This window comes from Bufo bufo, chromosome 1 (assembly GCF_905171765.1).
Source record: "Bufo bufo chromosome 1, aBufBuf1.1, whole genome shotgun sequence".
Taxonomy (NCBI): Eukaryota; Metazoa; Chordata; class Amphibia; order Anura; family Bufonidae; genus Bufo; species Bufo bufo.
Window position 1 is genome coordinate 686,122,365 of NC_053389.1, and position 15,134 is coordinate 686,137,498.

Genomic DNA, 15,134 nt, shown 5'->3' on the forward strand with positions numbered 1-15,134 from the left:
CAGGAAAAAAATAGAATAGGCAGTTCTATGGGGGTGCCATCCGGGTGTATTGCGGATCCGCAATACACTACGGACGTGTGAATGGACCCTTATGTCACTATGCCCTAACGAATGCACAACTTTCTTAATTATGGTCACATTAATAGGGGTTATCCTGGATTTTCATATGGATGGCCTATCCTCAGTATAGGTCATCAACATAAGTGATGTAAGCTGAAGGAGCTTACATCACGATATGCGGTCCATCTTTTTTTGTTGGGATTTAAGGCTAGAGAGAGACATACTAGCTTCATAAAATGTATACCTCTACGCACAGGAAAGAAACAGCAGGGAACACCATATTATTGGCAACTTCAGGTCACCCGTCACATTATTCATACTAGTGAGAGCCAGACGCAACTGCTCCAGCATGGAAGCTTTCATGCAGGAATCAGAACAAATTAGCAGCAGATTACACCCGAGATCTTATGCTGCACAGTGTGCACAGGGAGCTAAGAAAGGGGCTTGCTCCCTAGACAGGAATTCCTTAGTATTCCCCAATAAGTTTTGATTAAAAAACAAGAAAGCCATAGCGGTCAGACCTAAAAGCAGGCAGGTTACCTTTACTACAAGATATAGTGAGGAACATCAAGAGATTTGTAAAAAAAGTAAAGCGTCATTTGCCGGTCCTGGAATTTGACAGAGAGTGGAGTGGAATAGTGACCGCTGGAATCGTAAAGCACCTACTCTGGGTCAATTAGTCCTAGTTTATTTTATCAACGTCCGAAAATCAGACCCACATGGCTTACATGTAAAGGCAGCTATGAATGTGGCCATACGAAGTGTATCTGCTGTAATCACATGGTGGTCAGTAAAACCTTTCATTCTTTTGCAAATGACAGAGACTAGGATAGTAAGAAATATTTAAATTGCAATACCGATCATGCAGTACCGGTATATCTGATCACCTGCACAATTTGTCATTTACAATATGTAGGCTGCACAACGAACTCTATTAAAACCAGAGTTCGGAAACATCTATCTGATGTGCCGCATCATCTAACCCGTAATGTTTCTGCGGCGAGTTTGCACTTTGCCGTAGTGCACCAAGGGAAAACCTCTTCGCTTTCTGTACAGGGAATCGAAAGGGTGTCTCTACCTGTCAGAGGGGGCGATCACAGACGTAAGCTTCTCAGTCGAGAAACTTACTAGATGTTTGAGCTAGGAGCTCAATAAAAAGTATGATCTAATCTTGGAATACCATCAATATGTTCAAAAGGTTTGAGATATGTGCTTCATGTCTTTATAGTTCACTGTTTTTATAATGGGCAGATATCACAATGTTTTGTATTTTGTGGCACATGAGGTGTTAATTTTAAGGGAATTTGATCCTAGGTTTTCTCCTGTTCTTTACGAGTCACGTGACTCAGTACTCCAGTTGGATTGGCGGGACAGGGACTCATAAGGTCCACGAGTCTATGGTAGCATTGTCATGAGTAAGGACCGTGATTCATAGGTCCGAAACGTGTAGACCACATACCAGTCTTGTGTTTGGAAATTTTTACTGCATGAAATAAAAGGACAACTTTTTTAGAAGCTGGACTACAACCTTTCCTTCTACAGTTTAAACCGTTGAGTCCAGTCGTTCTTAAGTCGTTGGCTGCAGGTGAGCGCTGCTTTGCTTTTTTCAAATAGCTGTGCTTGGTATCGCAGCTCAGCCCAATTCACTTGAAAGGTACCGAGCTGCGCCTAGGCCATGTGACTGATGTATGGTGACGACACTGGCTTAGGAAGAGGCCTAAGTGTTCAGAGTGCAGTGGCCTCTACATATAGCTGCTCTGCGGGGGTGCCGAGAGTCAGACCCCACTAATCTGATAGTGATGACCTATCCTGAAGATAGGTCATCACTATCAAAATCCTGGAGAACCCCTTTAAGTCCACTAGTGCTGAGTTGAGTCCTATGAACCAGAGGGAAAACTACTGCAAAAAGGAGGATCTACAAAACAAATGCACCGCCATACACGGTAGTACATCGCAGGGGGTGTCCATAATCAACCAGCCCTTCTCTAGCATAATCACCTCTAAAAACCACCAGCATGGAAAACATAATACTGCATAGTGATCAATGTGAATATACCAGAGGCAGTTTTCCATTGTGGCAAAAGAGGGGATCCATTAAACAGCCCAGTCGGAATGACTGCAGGGGCAATATTAGATATTATATTACATTCACTCAATTGCTAAAGGTAGAGCTTGGTCTTGCACAAGCTTAAAAGGAGTTCTTTACCTTTTACCTCTGCCGATCAGATGCTGATGACCTATCCAATGGATATATTATCAGTAAGAAAAAAGGTAAAGAACCCTTTTAACTAAAGGTACATGACCAGACCTACAACTACTAGGGGATGTGGGAAGTTTTATCGCCTTGCCATGCTAGAAGGTGTTATGCTCCTAAGGTCCCACTAAGGCAACAGAAATCAGTCAGCTTCATTATATTAACCAATCACTCCTGTGAAGGAGGCTTGGAGAAAACAGGGTGGGGGGTTGAAATGTATGTGGTAAACTGGACCTCAGAAAAGGACAGGTAACATCTGACTGGTTAAGGCTACTTTCACACCAGTGTCGCTGGATTCTGCCAGATCCGGCAATCTGTATGCAAACTGATACCATTTGTAGACGGATGCGGATCAGTCTCACAAATGTATTGCAATAGCGGTTCCGTCTCTCTGGAAAATTGGATCCGTATTTATCTTTTTCACATTTTTAAAAGGTCTGCGCACGCGTAGACCGCAAAACTGGATCTGTTTTGCCAGAACACTTGGGGCCGGATCCGGCATTAATGCATTTCAATGTAAAATAATGCCGGATCAACACTTAATGCAAGTGTTCCGGAATTCTGGACGGAGAAAATACTGCAGTATGCTGCGGTATTTTCTCCGTCCAAAAACCGCACAGTGACTGAACTGAAGACATCCTGATGCATCCTATACAGAATGCTCTGCGTTCCGAATGCATTAGGATAAAACTGATTAGTTTTTTTCCGGTATTGAGCCCCCATGACGGAACTCAATACCGAAAAAGAAAAACCCTAGTGTGAAAGTACCCTAGACATGAATCTCTTTTACAGTCTGTTTAAAGCCATTATATCTTCACTTACCTCCAGTGCAATGTTCAGCAAGAGGCTCAAAGAGATCAAATGTTGCAGTAGCTCCATCGGGCATTGTTAGATACTTGCGCAATCCGTATGGATTCGGAGAGCTGACTCGTCCCATCTTTCCATATAGTGCAGTTTGGATATGTCCACTTTTTCCCCAGATTAGTGGTGGAATGTACCTAACAAAATGTCATTATTAGATGAATTCCTGGACTAGGCAGCCAACGTAATTAAAACACACCAAGTTTCAGCAGTGATTTAAAGTGGATTTCCAATAGCAAATCAAAGTTAGAGCGATCGCCTTTGGTTATTATGTTTTAAGAACAAAGACATTTTTCTACTCGGTTGAAGGAGCTAATTTTGCAGAAGTGACACATTTAGCCATACTGGTTCCAATCTTTCAATTCTCAGGAAACTGTCACTTTGTTTCGCTAAGTGACTCCTCACTGCTAAACGGCTTTAGTGGTGCCAGTGACCACGTCCATGCCCCGCACAGATATAAACAAGCCGGGGACCAGAAGATGACACAGCAGCCAGCTCGTAGGACAGGAATGGCATAGAGCAGGTAAGTATGAATCATTCAATAGGTGAAGCTGGCTAAGACCTTCAGGTAATTCTGAATTCATAAAAAAAATAAAAACTTTAAAGGGGGTCTTCCCAGAATTGACATTTATTACAAGATCAGGGATCATGTGCCCCCTTTCCTCCTCATTGCAGTGGGGAGCAGCATAAATGAAGCGGTGGTTAGTCATGCACTCTGTCGATCCATTCATTGCCTACGGGTAGCCCAAAAATAGCCAAATACAGCGCCTGACTACCTGCGTCAGTCCCATAGAGCAGAATGGATCAAGCTCTCCCATGCAGAGGAGGGGGATGTGTGCAGACATGGAACCCCTGATCTCGTAATCGGTGGCAGGTCCCATGATCCCATTTATCACCAATCCTGCTAGTTACTGGGGGTCCCAGCAGCTGGTGGCCCTTCTATCAAAATGGCAAAGTGGACAACCGCTAGAAAATCATGCACTATGCAAAGAAATGGCAAGCACCACATAGGTTAACTTCAGCGCAAAGTCCTCTCACTCCCCCATTACATTTCTTTATATCTACTTGATGCTTAGTTTCTGCCAAGCAAATGATTAACCTTTAACAATGGCAGGAACTGTACAAACCCTGCACAGGAAAAGCTGGGACTGCATAGCTGGTTACTCACTCTTTGGTCAGCAAGGAGCAGGATTTTAATAGGAAGCGGTTCAATGCCGTGTCTTGGTAGAGGAGACCTGGTTGAGCAGTTGGACTCTTTAAGTTTAAGCAGCGTACAATGACATAGAGGGCAGCGGCCACAGCCGCCAGCTTCATCCCGTCAAAGACAGCGGGCATCTCTGGGGTTTCCAACATCATACTCATCTTGACTGCAAAGAAAAAGAAAATCACCACTGCGTTAAGCCTTTCCCCACACAAGTCAATGAACATTTTTACTATTTTGATTGGTGACAAAATACTAATCTAAGGCCCTTTGTCAGAGGTATACGTCAGGAAGACTTCCCGGCTTACGCCACTGTAGGTGTACTGTGGCATGTGTCACCCACTGACTTCAATTGTAGAATTACAATAAAATAAAATAAAAATGGCTGCCATGGTGTCGGATACACGTGCGAGACGCCAACAAGGAGCACCAACAAAACTAAGCGGAGGTTAGAGACACTCAGTGCTCCATGACACGTGGGACGCCACCAGGAGCACTGAACTCCGTAATAACCCACGGGTAAGGCCTCTTTCACACTTGCGTTGTTGGGATCCGGCATGCACTTCCGTTGCCGGAGGTGCCTGCCGGATCCGGAAAAACGCAAGTGTACTGAAAGCATTTGAAGACTGAACCGTCTTCCAAATGCTTTCAGTGTTACTATGGCACCCAGGACGCTATTAAAGTCCTGGCTGCCATAGTAGTAGTGGGGAGCGGTATACTTACAGTCCGTGCGGCTCCCGGGGCGCTCCAGAATGACGTCAGAGCGCCCCATGCGCATGGATGACGTGATCCATGCGATCAAGTGATCCATGCGCTTGGGGCGCCCTGACGTCACTCTGGAGCGCCCGGGGAGCCGCACGGACGGTAAGTACACTGCTCCCCCGCTCCCCACTACACTTACCATGGCTGTCAGGACTTTAGCGTCCCGGCAGCCATGGTAACCACTCTGAAAAAGCTAAATGTCGGCTCCGGCAATGCGCCGAAACGACGTTTAGCTTAAGGCCGGATCCGGATCAATGCCTTCCAATGGGCATTAATTCCGGATCCGGCCTTGCGGCAAGTGTTCCGGATTTTTGGCCGGAGCAAAAAGCGCAGCATGCTGCGGTATTTTCTCCGGCCTAAAAACGTTCCGTTCCGGAACTGAAGACATCCTGATGCATCCTGAACGGATTTCACTCCATTCAGAATGCATTAGGATAATCCTGATCAGGATTCTTCCGGCATAGAGCCCCGACGACGGAACTCTATGCCGGAAGAAAAGAACGCAGGTGTGAAAGAGCCCTAAGTGAATACTATATATCAATATTTGCAGCGAGAGGACAATTGATTGAAAGCAACCTGTATGACAGCGGGATAGGGTTCCAGATGGGACACTAAGTAGACTGCAATTATACAACCAATACTGCATTGTATGTGCCCGTTCGAATTATCAGAGACTCTGTGTTTTTGGATACGCGGGCTGAAATAAATACTTGGACACAAAAGGCAGATAGAAAATGTACTCTTACCATTTGTGGATCTGATTTATTGAATAAGAGGAGTGCTATATCCTGCAATATGCTTACACTAGAAATTGGACTGTTTAACTTCAGTGAATAACTTTGCAATCAGAATTGGTAGTACTATTTAGGGATCGACCGATTATCGGTTTGGCCGATATTATCGGCCGATATTGAGGATTTTGAACGTTATCGGCATCTATTTTGCCGATATACCGATAACGTATGGGGAACACAGAACGCGCTGCTCTCAGCGCTCTCTGTGTTCCCTCCGCAGCACAGGGGAGAAGGAAGCAGTGTCTCCTCCCCCTGTGCTACTGCTGCCGCTGCCGCCAATGACAAAAGAGAAGACAAGAGGAGGGGAGGGGCTGTGGCCGCTGCGCCACCAATGAAGAGGAGTCTTTCATTCATTCATATACAGGAGGCGGGAGCTGGCTGCAGAATCACATAGCCGGCTCCCGACCTCTATGAATGGCAGCTGCGGTCCGCGGTAGTTAACTCCTCAGGTGCCGCGGATCGCAGCTACAGTTCATAGAGGTCGGGAGCCGGCTATGTGATTCTGCAGCCAGCTCCCGACTCCTGTATATGAATGATTGAGAGACTTATCTTCATTGGTGGCGCAGTGCGCCCCCCCCAAGCCCCCCAGTATTAATCATTGGTGGCGCAGTGCGCCCCCACCCCAATCCCAGCCAATAGTAAAAACATTGGTGGCGCAGTGCGCCCCCCCCCCCCCCCACCCAGTATTACTCATTGGTGGCAGTGGCCACAGGATCCCCTCTCCCCTGCTCCTCCGATCGGAGCCCCAGCAGTGTAAGCCTGGGGCTCCGATCGGTTACCATGGCTGCCAGGACGCTATTGAAGCCCTGGCTGCCATGTTCAGCTCCCTGCTGCTGTGTGCACAAAGTACAGAGCAGCAGGGACAGTGTGAGATCCTATTCACCCTGATAGAGATCTATCAGGGTGAATAGGACAAGGGTTCTAGTCCCTAAGGGGGCTAAAAGTTAGTAAAAAAAAAACAAAAAAAAACCCACAAAAATATTAAGTATAAATGAAAAAGATTTATGAAAAAATACACATTAACAATAAACAAAAAAATACACATTAACAATAAACATTAATTTTCAGCAGATTTGTGTAGGAATTTTTTTTTTTCTCAAAAATTAAAATTCCCAGAATATCGGTATAAATTATCGGCTATCGGCCTGAAAGTTCACAAATTATCGGTATCGGCCCTAAAAAATCAATATCGGTCGATCCCTAGTACTATTATACCCCCGAGAGTGCACAGGTAGGGGGATGCCTTTTAATTGATATCAATACATTTATTTTTTAAAAAATTTACCCATATGATTGTTTTATTTTTAAGATTTTTTTTACTTATAGGATGTATTCTGTATATACGAGTTTGTCTTCTTTTGGGATTATTGATTGGGATTATTATTATTATTATTATAGGTGATTGAGTGCCTATATACTTTTAAGAATATATACAATTAAGTGACTAGGAGCACTAAATGCAGAACTCAGACGCAGTGCGTACAGAGCTTTACAGCTGCTTTCAGTCAAGTAACAAACACCAAACGGATAATGCTGTGAAATTGCAGAAGGGTCCTCTAGAACAGTGGATCTCAACCTTTTCGTGCCAAGTGACCCTTGTAACAGAGTACCCCCAAGGAAGAGAACAGTGATGAAAGGTAGCACTCCGCTGTCATAGCTCCATTTTAAAGCCCTGTCAGCAGTTTCTTCAGATCTGACAGAGAGAATAGCCTGGCCTGAAGCACTAATCTTCCTGTCAAAATGACAGACTCTGATATTATCTATGTTCTTATGTTCTCTTTCCTCATCTTGTCCATTAGGACCAGAGCGCTAGGGCTGAAACGATTACTCGATTGAATCGAGTAATTCGACATCAAAAAAATTCGCAATTCAAATTTTTTGCATCAAGGATTTGTTGTTGTCATGTGACCACGGAGCAGGAGCGAAGCGCTTGCTATTACTCACCGCTCTGTGGTCACCCGTCGGCCTGCGCGCTGCACTGGATCCTGACACGTGTATGCGTGCACTATGACCCGACGCTGCGTGACATCAGGACGACAGTGCGCGGAGAAGACAGAGGAGTTGTGGAGCAGCGCCCATACAGGAAAGGTAAGTATAAAAGGGCTGCTGGAGACTAGGAGCGGAGATGGTGGCACTGGGGAAGATGAGGGCACGCTGGCATCGGAGGGGATGATGGCACAGAGGAGTGATGGCACTGGGGGGGGGAGCTGATGGCACAGAGGAGTGATGGCACTGGGGGGGGAGCTGATGGCACAGAGGAGTGATGGCACTGGGGGGGGGAGCTGATGGCACAGAGGAGTGATGGCACTGTGGGGGGGAGCTGATGGCACAGAGGAGTGATGGCACTGGGGGGGGGGGGAGCTGATGGCACAGAGGAGTGATGGCACTGGGGGGGGGAGCTGATGGCACAGAGGAGTGATGGCACTGGGGGGGGGGGGCTGATGGCACAGAGGAGTGATGGCACTGGGGGGGGGAGCTGATGGCACAGAGGAGTGATGGCACTGGGGGGGGGGAGCTGATGGCACAGAGGAGTGATGGCACTGGGGGGGGGGAGCTGATGGCACAGAGGAGTGATGGCACTGGGGGGGGGGGCTGATGGCACAGAGGAGTGATGGCACTGGGGGGGGAGCTGATGGCACAGAGGAGTGATGGCACTGGGGGGGGGAGCTGATGGCACAGAGGAGTGATGGCACTGGGGGGGGGGAGCTGATGGCACAGAGGAGTGATGGCACTGGGGGGAGCTGATGGCACAGAGGAGTGATGGCACTGGGGGGGGAGCTGATGGCACAGAGAAGTGATGGCACTGGGGGGGGGGAGCTGATGGCACAGAGGAGTGATGGCACTGGGGGACTGATGGCATAAGAGAGCTGATAGCACTGAAGGACTGATGGCATGGGGGGAGCTGATGGCACATGAGTGATGGCACAGAGGAGTGATGGCATGGGGGAGCTGATGGCATGGGGGTCTGATGACATTTTATAAAGAAAAACGTGTTTTTTTTCTTATTAGAGTACTCGATTAATCGTTAGATTACTTGATTACTAAAATAATTGATAGCTGCAGCCCTACAGACCGGCATGATTACTTCTTTCAATCATGTCTCGTCTATGCAGAGTATGTCACACAGACATCTTAGGTTCCCACTTTTTCATCATCCTTCTCAACACCTCGTTCTTCCATCCCCAATACTGTTGTTCTCTTGTTCTTCTGTGTTCTCCAATACTGTAGATTGAAAAATACTAGTACCACACAGAGAGCACAAATGATGTTGCTACACAGTGCCCTCAAATACAATTGTGCCCAGCAAATTGTGCCATAAACATACTGTGCTAAACTGATACTGTGCCAGGGTGCCCCCTACAGCAATAGTAGCTATTGTAGTAATAATGTCCCCCATTGTGCTCCAGAAGTAAAATGCTTCCATACTATCCACAGTAGTAATAATGTATTAATAAAGCCAACCATTATGCCCCCCAGTAGTAATTATTCCTCTTATAGTGTCCCCAGGAGTATCAGAGCCCACCATAATGTAATCCTATAGTGCCGCCAGTGGTAATAACGCATCAATAATGTGTCCCAGTAGAAAAAAATGCCCCCTTACAGTACTGGCAGTATTAATAGAGCTCCCATAACGTGAGCCAGTTGAAAAAAAGGCCCCCTTATAGTACTGCCTGCAGTACTAGTGCCCCCAGTAGAAAAAAAATATATATAAAATGACCAACACCCCATAGAGTGCCTTTAGTACTAATGCCTCCTTATATGTGCCATAAGACAATATTGACCCTCATATTATGAGCCCTAAGGAAAACAAATGTTAGTTTATACTGCAGCCAATATTAATAATGTCCCCAAAGTGCAACCTAATTTATAATAATGACCCCCCCCCCCAATAGTGGCCCAAGAGTTGGATGTTAAGAAAACCTCCCGCATATCCCCCTAACCTGCCACAGGTTGAGAATCACTGCTCCATTACATTACTGCTGGTGCAGGCACCAATTGCTCTTTTACCCTGTATTTACCACAGTACACAACCCACCCAATAGTCAAATATCCAATGCAGATATGAATATGTATCAATGAAATATTTATGACAGGACCTGCCTGACTCCCAGCAGTAGGTGCCTTAACGGGTTTTGCTTTGTTTTGTTTTTTTGCATTCTAGAGCTCTTTCTTTAAAAAATATATATATAATAATTCTAGGACCCAAACTCACCAATTTTGGAAGATCTTCTACAGTAAGAATTAAGATGCGCACAGTGATGCGGTCAATCTAATCTATAAGAGAAGAAAAAGATACAAACATCAGAACATGTATAAAACTATGAACCACTGTAGACCCAAAGCACTAAGCAAATAGGTTCAACCAGGACACACAAATCTCGGATTAAAATGAAGCTTCACCTTTCACTGGCTTTAAGATGCTGTTGACTTAATGCATTCCTTTACTTAAGTGCTACCCAGCGACAGTTGGTATAGACCAGTGGTGGTGAACCTATGGCAAGGGTGCCAGAGGCAGCACTCAGAGCCCTCTCTGTGGGCACCTGCATCCTGGAAAAAGTCTATGGTGTACCACTATGCCTTAGGGTACTTTCACTGTCACTAGCATTGTTAGAATCCGTCAGGCAGTTCCGGCAACGGATCTGTCTAATCCGTTATCATCTGGAATAACGGATCCGGTATTTAAATTTTTTTCAAAGATCAAAAGAGAAGAGAAACCTGCTCCTCCTATGTCCTGGCGCATGCGCAGACCGGAAAACCGGATCCAGCAATTTCCGGAACACTTGGTACCAGATCCAGCATTAATACATCTCTATGGAAATTAATGCCGGATCCGGCAAGTGCGGTATTGTTCTGGGATTTGGGCCAAAATACTCTAGCATGCTGTGGTATTTTGTCCGGTCAAATACCGTACAAGGGACGGAACGGAAGACATCCTGATGCATACAGAACCCATTGCTTTCCATTCAGAATGCATTAGGACAAAACGGATGCGTTTTTTTTCCGGTACCGAGACCTTTTACTGGATTTCAATACCACTAGTGTGAAAGTACCCTTAGGCTTTTCCTGTCATTCAAAACGAAAAGGGCGGCAGTAACTTAATAAAAACGTAACTTTTAATGGTATTTAGTAAATAAAATATAGGCCCCTACTTGACAAAAAAACAAACAAAAAAAAAAAAACACATGAAAAATGGCGGGCCCAGAGCTCTACTGGTGGCTGGTAGAGAACCGTCAGGAGCACTGGGTATATCCGTCAAGTGGCTGGATGAGTGCCGAATATGACTATACACAAGAAAACTAAAATAAATGTCTCACCATTGTAGCTGCATGTGTGGTAGGATGGAGAAGTGCAGTGCGTGTTAGGCCCTGTGCTCGGTTGGTAGGCAGATCTTAAGGTCTTATCCGGATACCCCCTTTCTTGGAATCTAGTCCTCAGGTCCCTCGCCTGGCGTTTGAACGCACCCTTTGCTTAGCAATTCCGTTTTTTTTTTTATCGCCGATACTGTCCCGTGGGTATCCCCTTCTTAAGGGGAATAGGGTGACAGCTGTCCCATCTGAGGGGAGAGTTTGTCGCTGTTGGTTTTCGATAGATGGTAGTTTGTAAGCCCCCCTCACAGTCCCTAGAAATAGAAACATCCAGGAAGGGGAGGCAATCCCTCACGATTAAAGAAGAAGTGAATCTGAGGTTAAGGGCATTAAGGTTAAGCTCAGACAAACCTGTTGAATTCCCTCTCTGGACCGCTCCATAGTACAAAGATGTCATCAATGTAGCGAGACCAGAGAGCAATGTAGTCCGTATGCCACTGTGACGGTTCCCCAAATACTACAGACTCTTCCCACCAGCCCAGGAGCAGATTCGCATAGGACAGCGCACAAGAGCTGCCCATAGCGGTGCCCCTGAGCTGGTGGTACATCCGGCCATCAAACAAAAAGAAGTTACTGGACAAAACAAAATTCAACAGTTCAAGGATAAAGTTGTTATGCGCCGAGAACTGTTGGTCCCTAGTCTTCAGAAAATGTGCAGTAGCCTCTATGCCCTTCTCGTGAGGGATAGAGGAATAGAGTGCCTCCACGTCAATGGAGGCCAGGAACCATTCCGGTTCAACACAAATATCCTCAAGCTTGCCGAGATGATCCCCTGTGTCCCTCACATAGGAGGGTAGGGACTGTACAAAAGGGCGTAAGATTTGGTCCACGTAAATGCCACAATTTTGTGACAAGCTACCCACCCCCGAGACGATGGGGCGTCCCTTAATGGGGGAGGTCCCCTTGTGGACCTTCGGGATACCAGTATTTTATTACTTTTTGTATATACAGTTTTTTAAGTTTTTCAGCCCCACATCTGGTACCATTCCAGCTACCTTTCCCACTCTGGATAGGGCTGGGTCTCTAACAGGACCAGGTTCCAACTGGGGCCACCCCTTGCGGGGTTTTTTGGACTCCATACCAAGGATATTATAGGGTGGACTAGGCCAAGTAGGGTGTGGTAGGGTTAGCTTTCCTCGCTTAGGTCTCATCCTCACTAGTCACCTGCTAGTCCGTGTAGGGTGCCATCCGTGACACGTTGCTCTACACCATTTGAGGAAACATACTTTCTACAATAGTGAGACATTTATTTTTGGTTTTCTTGTGTAGTCATATTCGGCACTCATCCAGCCACTTGACGGATATACCCAGTGCTCCTGACGGTTCTCTACCAACGACCAGCAGAGCTCTAGGCAAGTCATTTTTTATGTTTTTTTCTCAAGTAGGGGCCTATATTTTATTTACTAATATCATAAAAAGTTATGTTTTATTAAGTTACTGCCCTCCTTTTCGTTTTGCATTCCTTAGTTTTGGAGCAGTATTCAGGATTGGGTATATTTCTACCCCTCTTCCCTGATTGACCTATTCACCCGCTTAGCTTTCCTGTCATTCATCAGCGCAGGGCACACTATGAACAGCACAGGCAGCGCACTGAATGTAGGCAGGATATTATAGCTGAGTAATTAAAGTACATGGAAGATATACTATACTGGGCTGTAGTATTCAGGTTACATTGCCATGTTGGCACTTTGCAATAAATAAGTGGGTTCTGGGTTACAGTTTGGGCACTCGGCCTCTAAAAGGTTCACCATCGCTGGTATATACACCATATACAGATTGCTGCCCCAAACATAATATTACACAATAGTGTGTACATTCTATGTAAATATGGTCAGATTACTACACAGTGTATACACAGTTGCAAGAAAAAGTATGTGAACCCTTTGGAATGATATGGATTTCTGCACAAATTGGTCATAAAATGTGATCTGATTTTCATCTAAGTCACAACAATACAGGGAGTGCAGAATTATTAGGCAAGTTGTATTTTTGAGGATTAATTTTATTATTGAACAACAACCATGTTCTCAATGAACCCAAAAAACTCATTAATATCAAAGCTGAATATTTTTGGAAGTAGTTTTTAGTTTGTTTTTAATTTTAGCTATTTTAGGGGGATATTTGTGTGTGCAGGAGACTATTACTGTGCATAATTATTAGGCAACTTAACAAAAAACAAATATATACCCATTTCAATTATTTATTTTTACCAGTGAAACCAATATAACATCTCAACATTCACAAATATACATTTCTGACATTTAAAAACAAAACAAAAACAAATCAGTGACCAATATAGCCACCTTTCTTTGCAAGGACACTCAAAAGCCTGCCATCCATGGATTCTGTCAGTGTTTTGATCTGTTCACCATCAACATTGCGTGCAGCAGCAACCACAGCCTCCCAGACACTGTTCAGAGAGGTGTACTGTTTTCCCTCCTTGTAAATATCACATTTGATGATGGACCACAGGTTCTCAATGGGGTTCAGATCAGGTGAACAAGGAGGCCATGTCATTAGATTTTCTTCTTTTATACCCTTTCTTGCCACGCTGTGGAGTACTTGGACGCGTGTGATGGAGCATTGTCCTGCATGAAAATCATGTTTTTCTTGAAGGAAGCAGACTTCTTCCTGTACCACTGCTTGAAGAAGGTGTCTTCCAGAAACTGGCAGTAGGACTGGGAGTTGAGCTTGACTACATCCTCAACCCGAAAAGGCCCCACAAGCTCATCTTTGATGATACCAGCCCAAACCAGTACTCCACCTCCACCTTGCTGGCGTCTGAGTCGGACTGGAGCTGTCTGCCCTTTACCAATCCAGCCACGGGCCCATCCATCTGGCCCATCAAGACTCACTCTCATTTCATCAGTCCATAAAACCTTAGAAAAATCAGTCTTGAGATATTTCTTGGCCCAGTCTTGACGTTTCAGCTTGTGTGTCTTGTTCAGTGGTGGTCGTCTTTCAGCCTTTCTTACCTTGGCCATGTCTCTGAGTATTGCACACCTTGTGCTTTTGGGCACTCCAGTGATGTTGCAGCTCTGAAATATGGCCAAACTGGTGGCAAGTGGCATCTTGGCAGCTGCACGCTTGACTTTTCTCAGTTCATGGGCAGTTATTTTGCGCCTTGGTTTTTCCACACGCTTCTTGCGACCCTGTTGACTATTTTAAATGAAACGCTTGATTGTTCGATGATCACGCTTCAGAAGCTTTGCAATTTTAAGAGTGCTGCATCCCTCTGCAAGATATCTCACTATTTTTGACTTTTCTGAGCCTGTCAAGTCCTTCTTTTGACCCATTTTGCCAAAGGAAAGGAAGTTGCCTAATAATTATGCACACCTAATATAGGGTGTTGATGTCATTAGACCACACCCCTTCTCATTACAGAGATGCACATCACCTAATATGCTTAATTGGTAGTAGGCTTTCGAGCCTATACAGCTTGGAGTAAGACAACATGCATAAAGAGGATGATGTGGTCAAAATACTCATTTGCCTAATAATTCTGCACGTAGTGTAGACAATCACAGTCTGCTTAAACTAATAACACACAAAGAATTAAATGTTACCTTGTTTTTATTGAACACATCATGTAAACATTCACAGTGCAGGTGGAAAAAGTATGTGAACCCTTGGATTTAATAACTTCAACCAAACGTTTCCTGTAGTTGCAGATCAGACGTGCACAACGGTCAGGAGTAATTCTTGACCATTCCTCTTTACAGAACTGTTTCAGTTCAGCAATATTCTTGGGATGTCTGGTGTGAATCGCTTTCTTGAGGTAATGCCACAGCATCTCAATCAGGTTGAGGTCAGGACTCTGACTGGGCCACTCCAGA

At 45.2% G+C, this 15,134-nt stretch overlaps 1 protein-coding gene across 1 annotated transcript in view; it reads right to left on the minus strand.

Annotated features, from left to right (window-relative positions):
- Positions 1-15,134, minus strand: part of ABHD2 (abhydrolase domain containing 2, acylglycerol lipase) — a 52,052-nt gene that overhangs the window by 22,110 nt on the left and 14,808 nt on the right. Inside the window, exons 2-4 of the mRNA XM_040414161.1 lie at positions 10,146-10,207; positions 4,344-4,542; positions 3,137-3,312 (exon numbers count right to left, since the gene is read on the minus strand). Of these exons, the coding sequence (XP_040270095.1) occupies positions 3,137-3,312; positions 4,344-4,537 (370 nt within the window). The 5' untranslated portion in view covers positions 4,538-4,542; positions 10,146-10,207. The remainder of the gene's footprint in view (positions 1-3,136; positions 3,313-4,343; positions 4,543-10,145; positions 10,208-15,134) is intronic.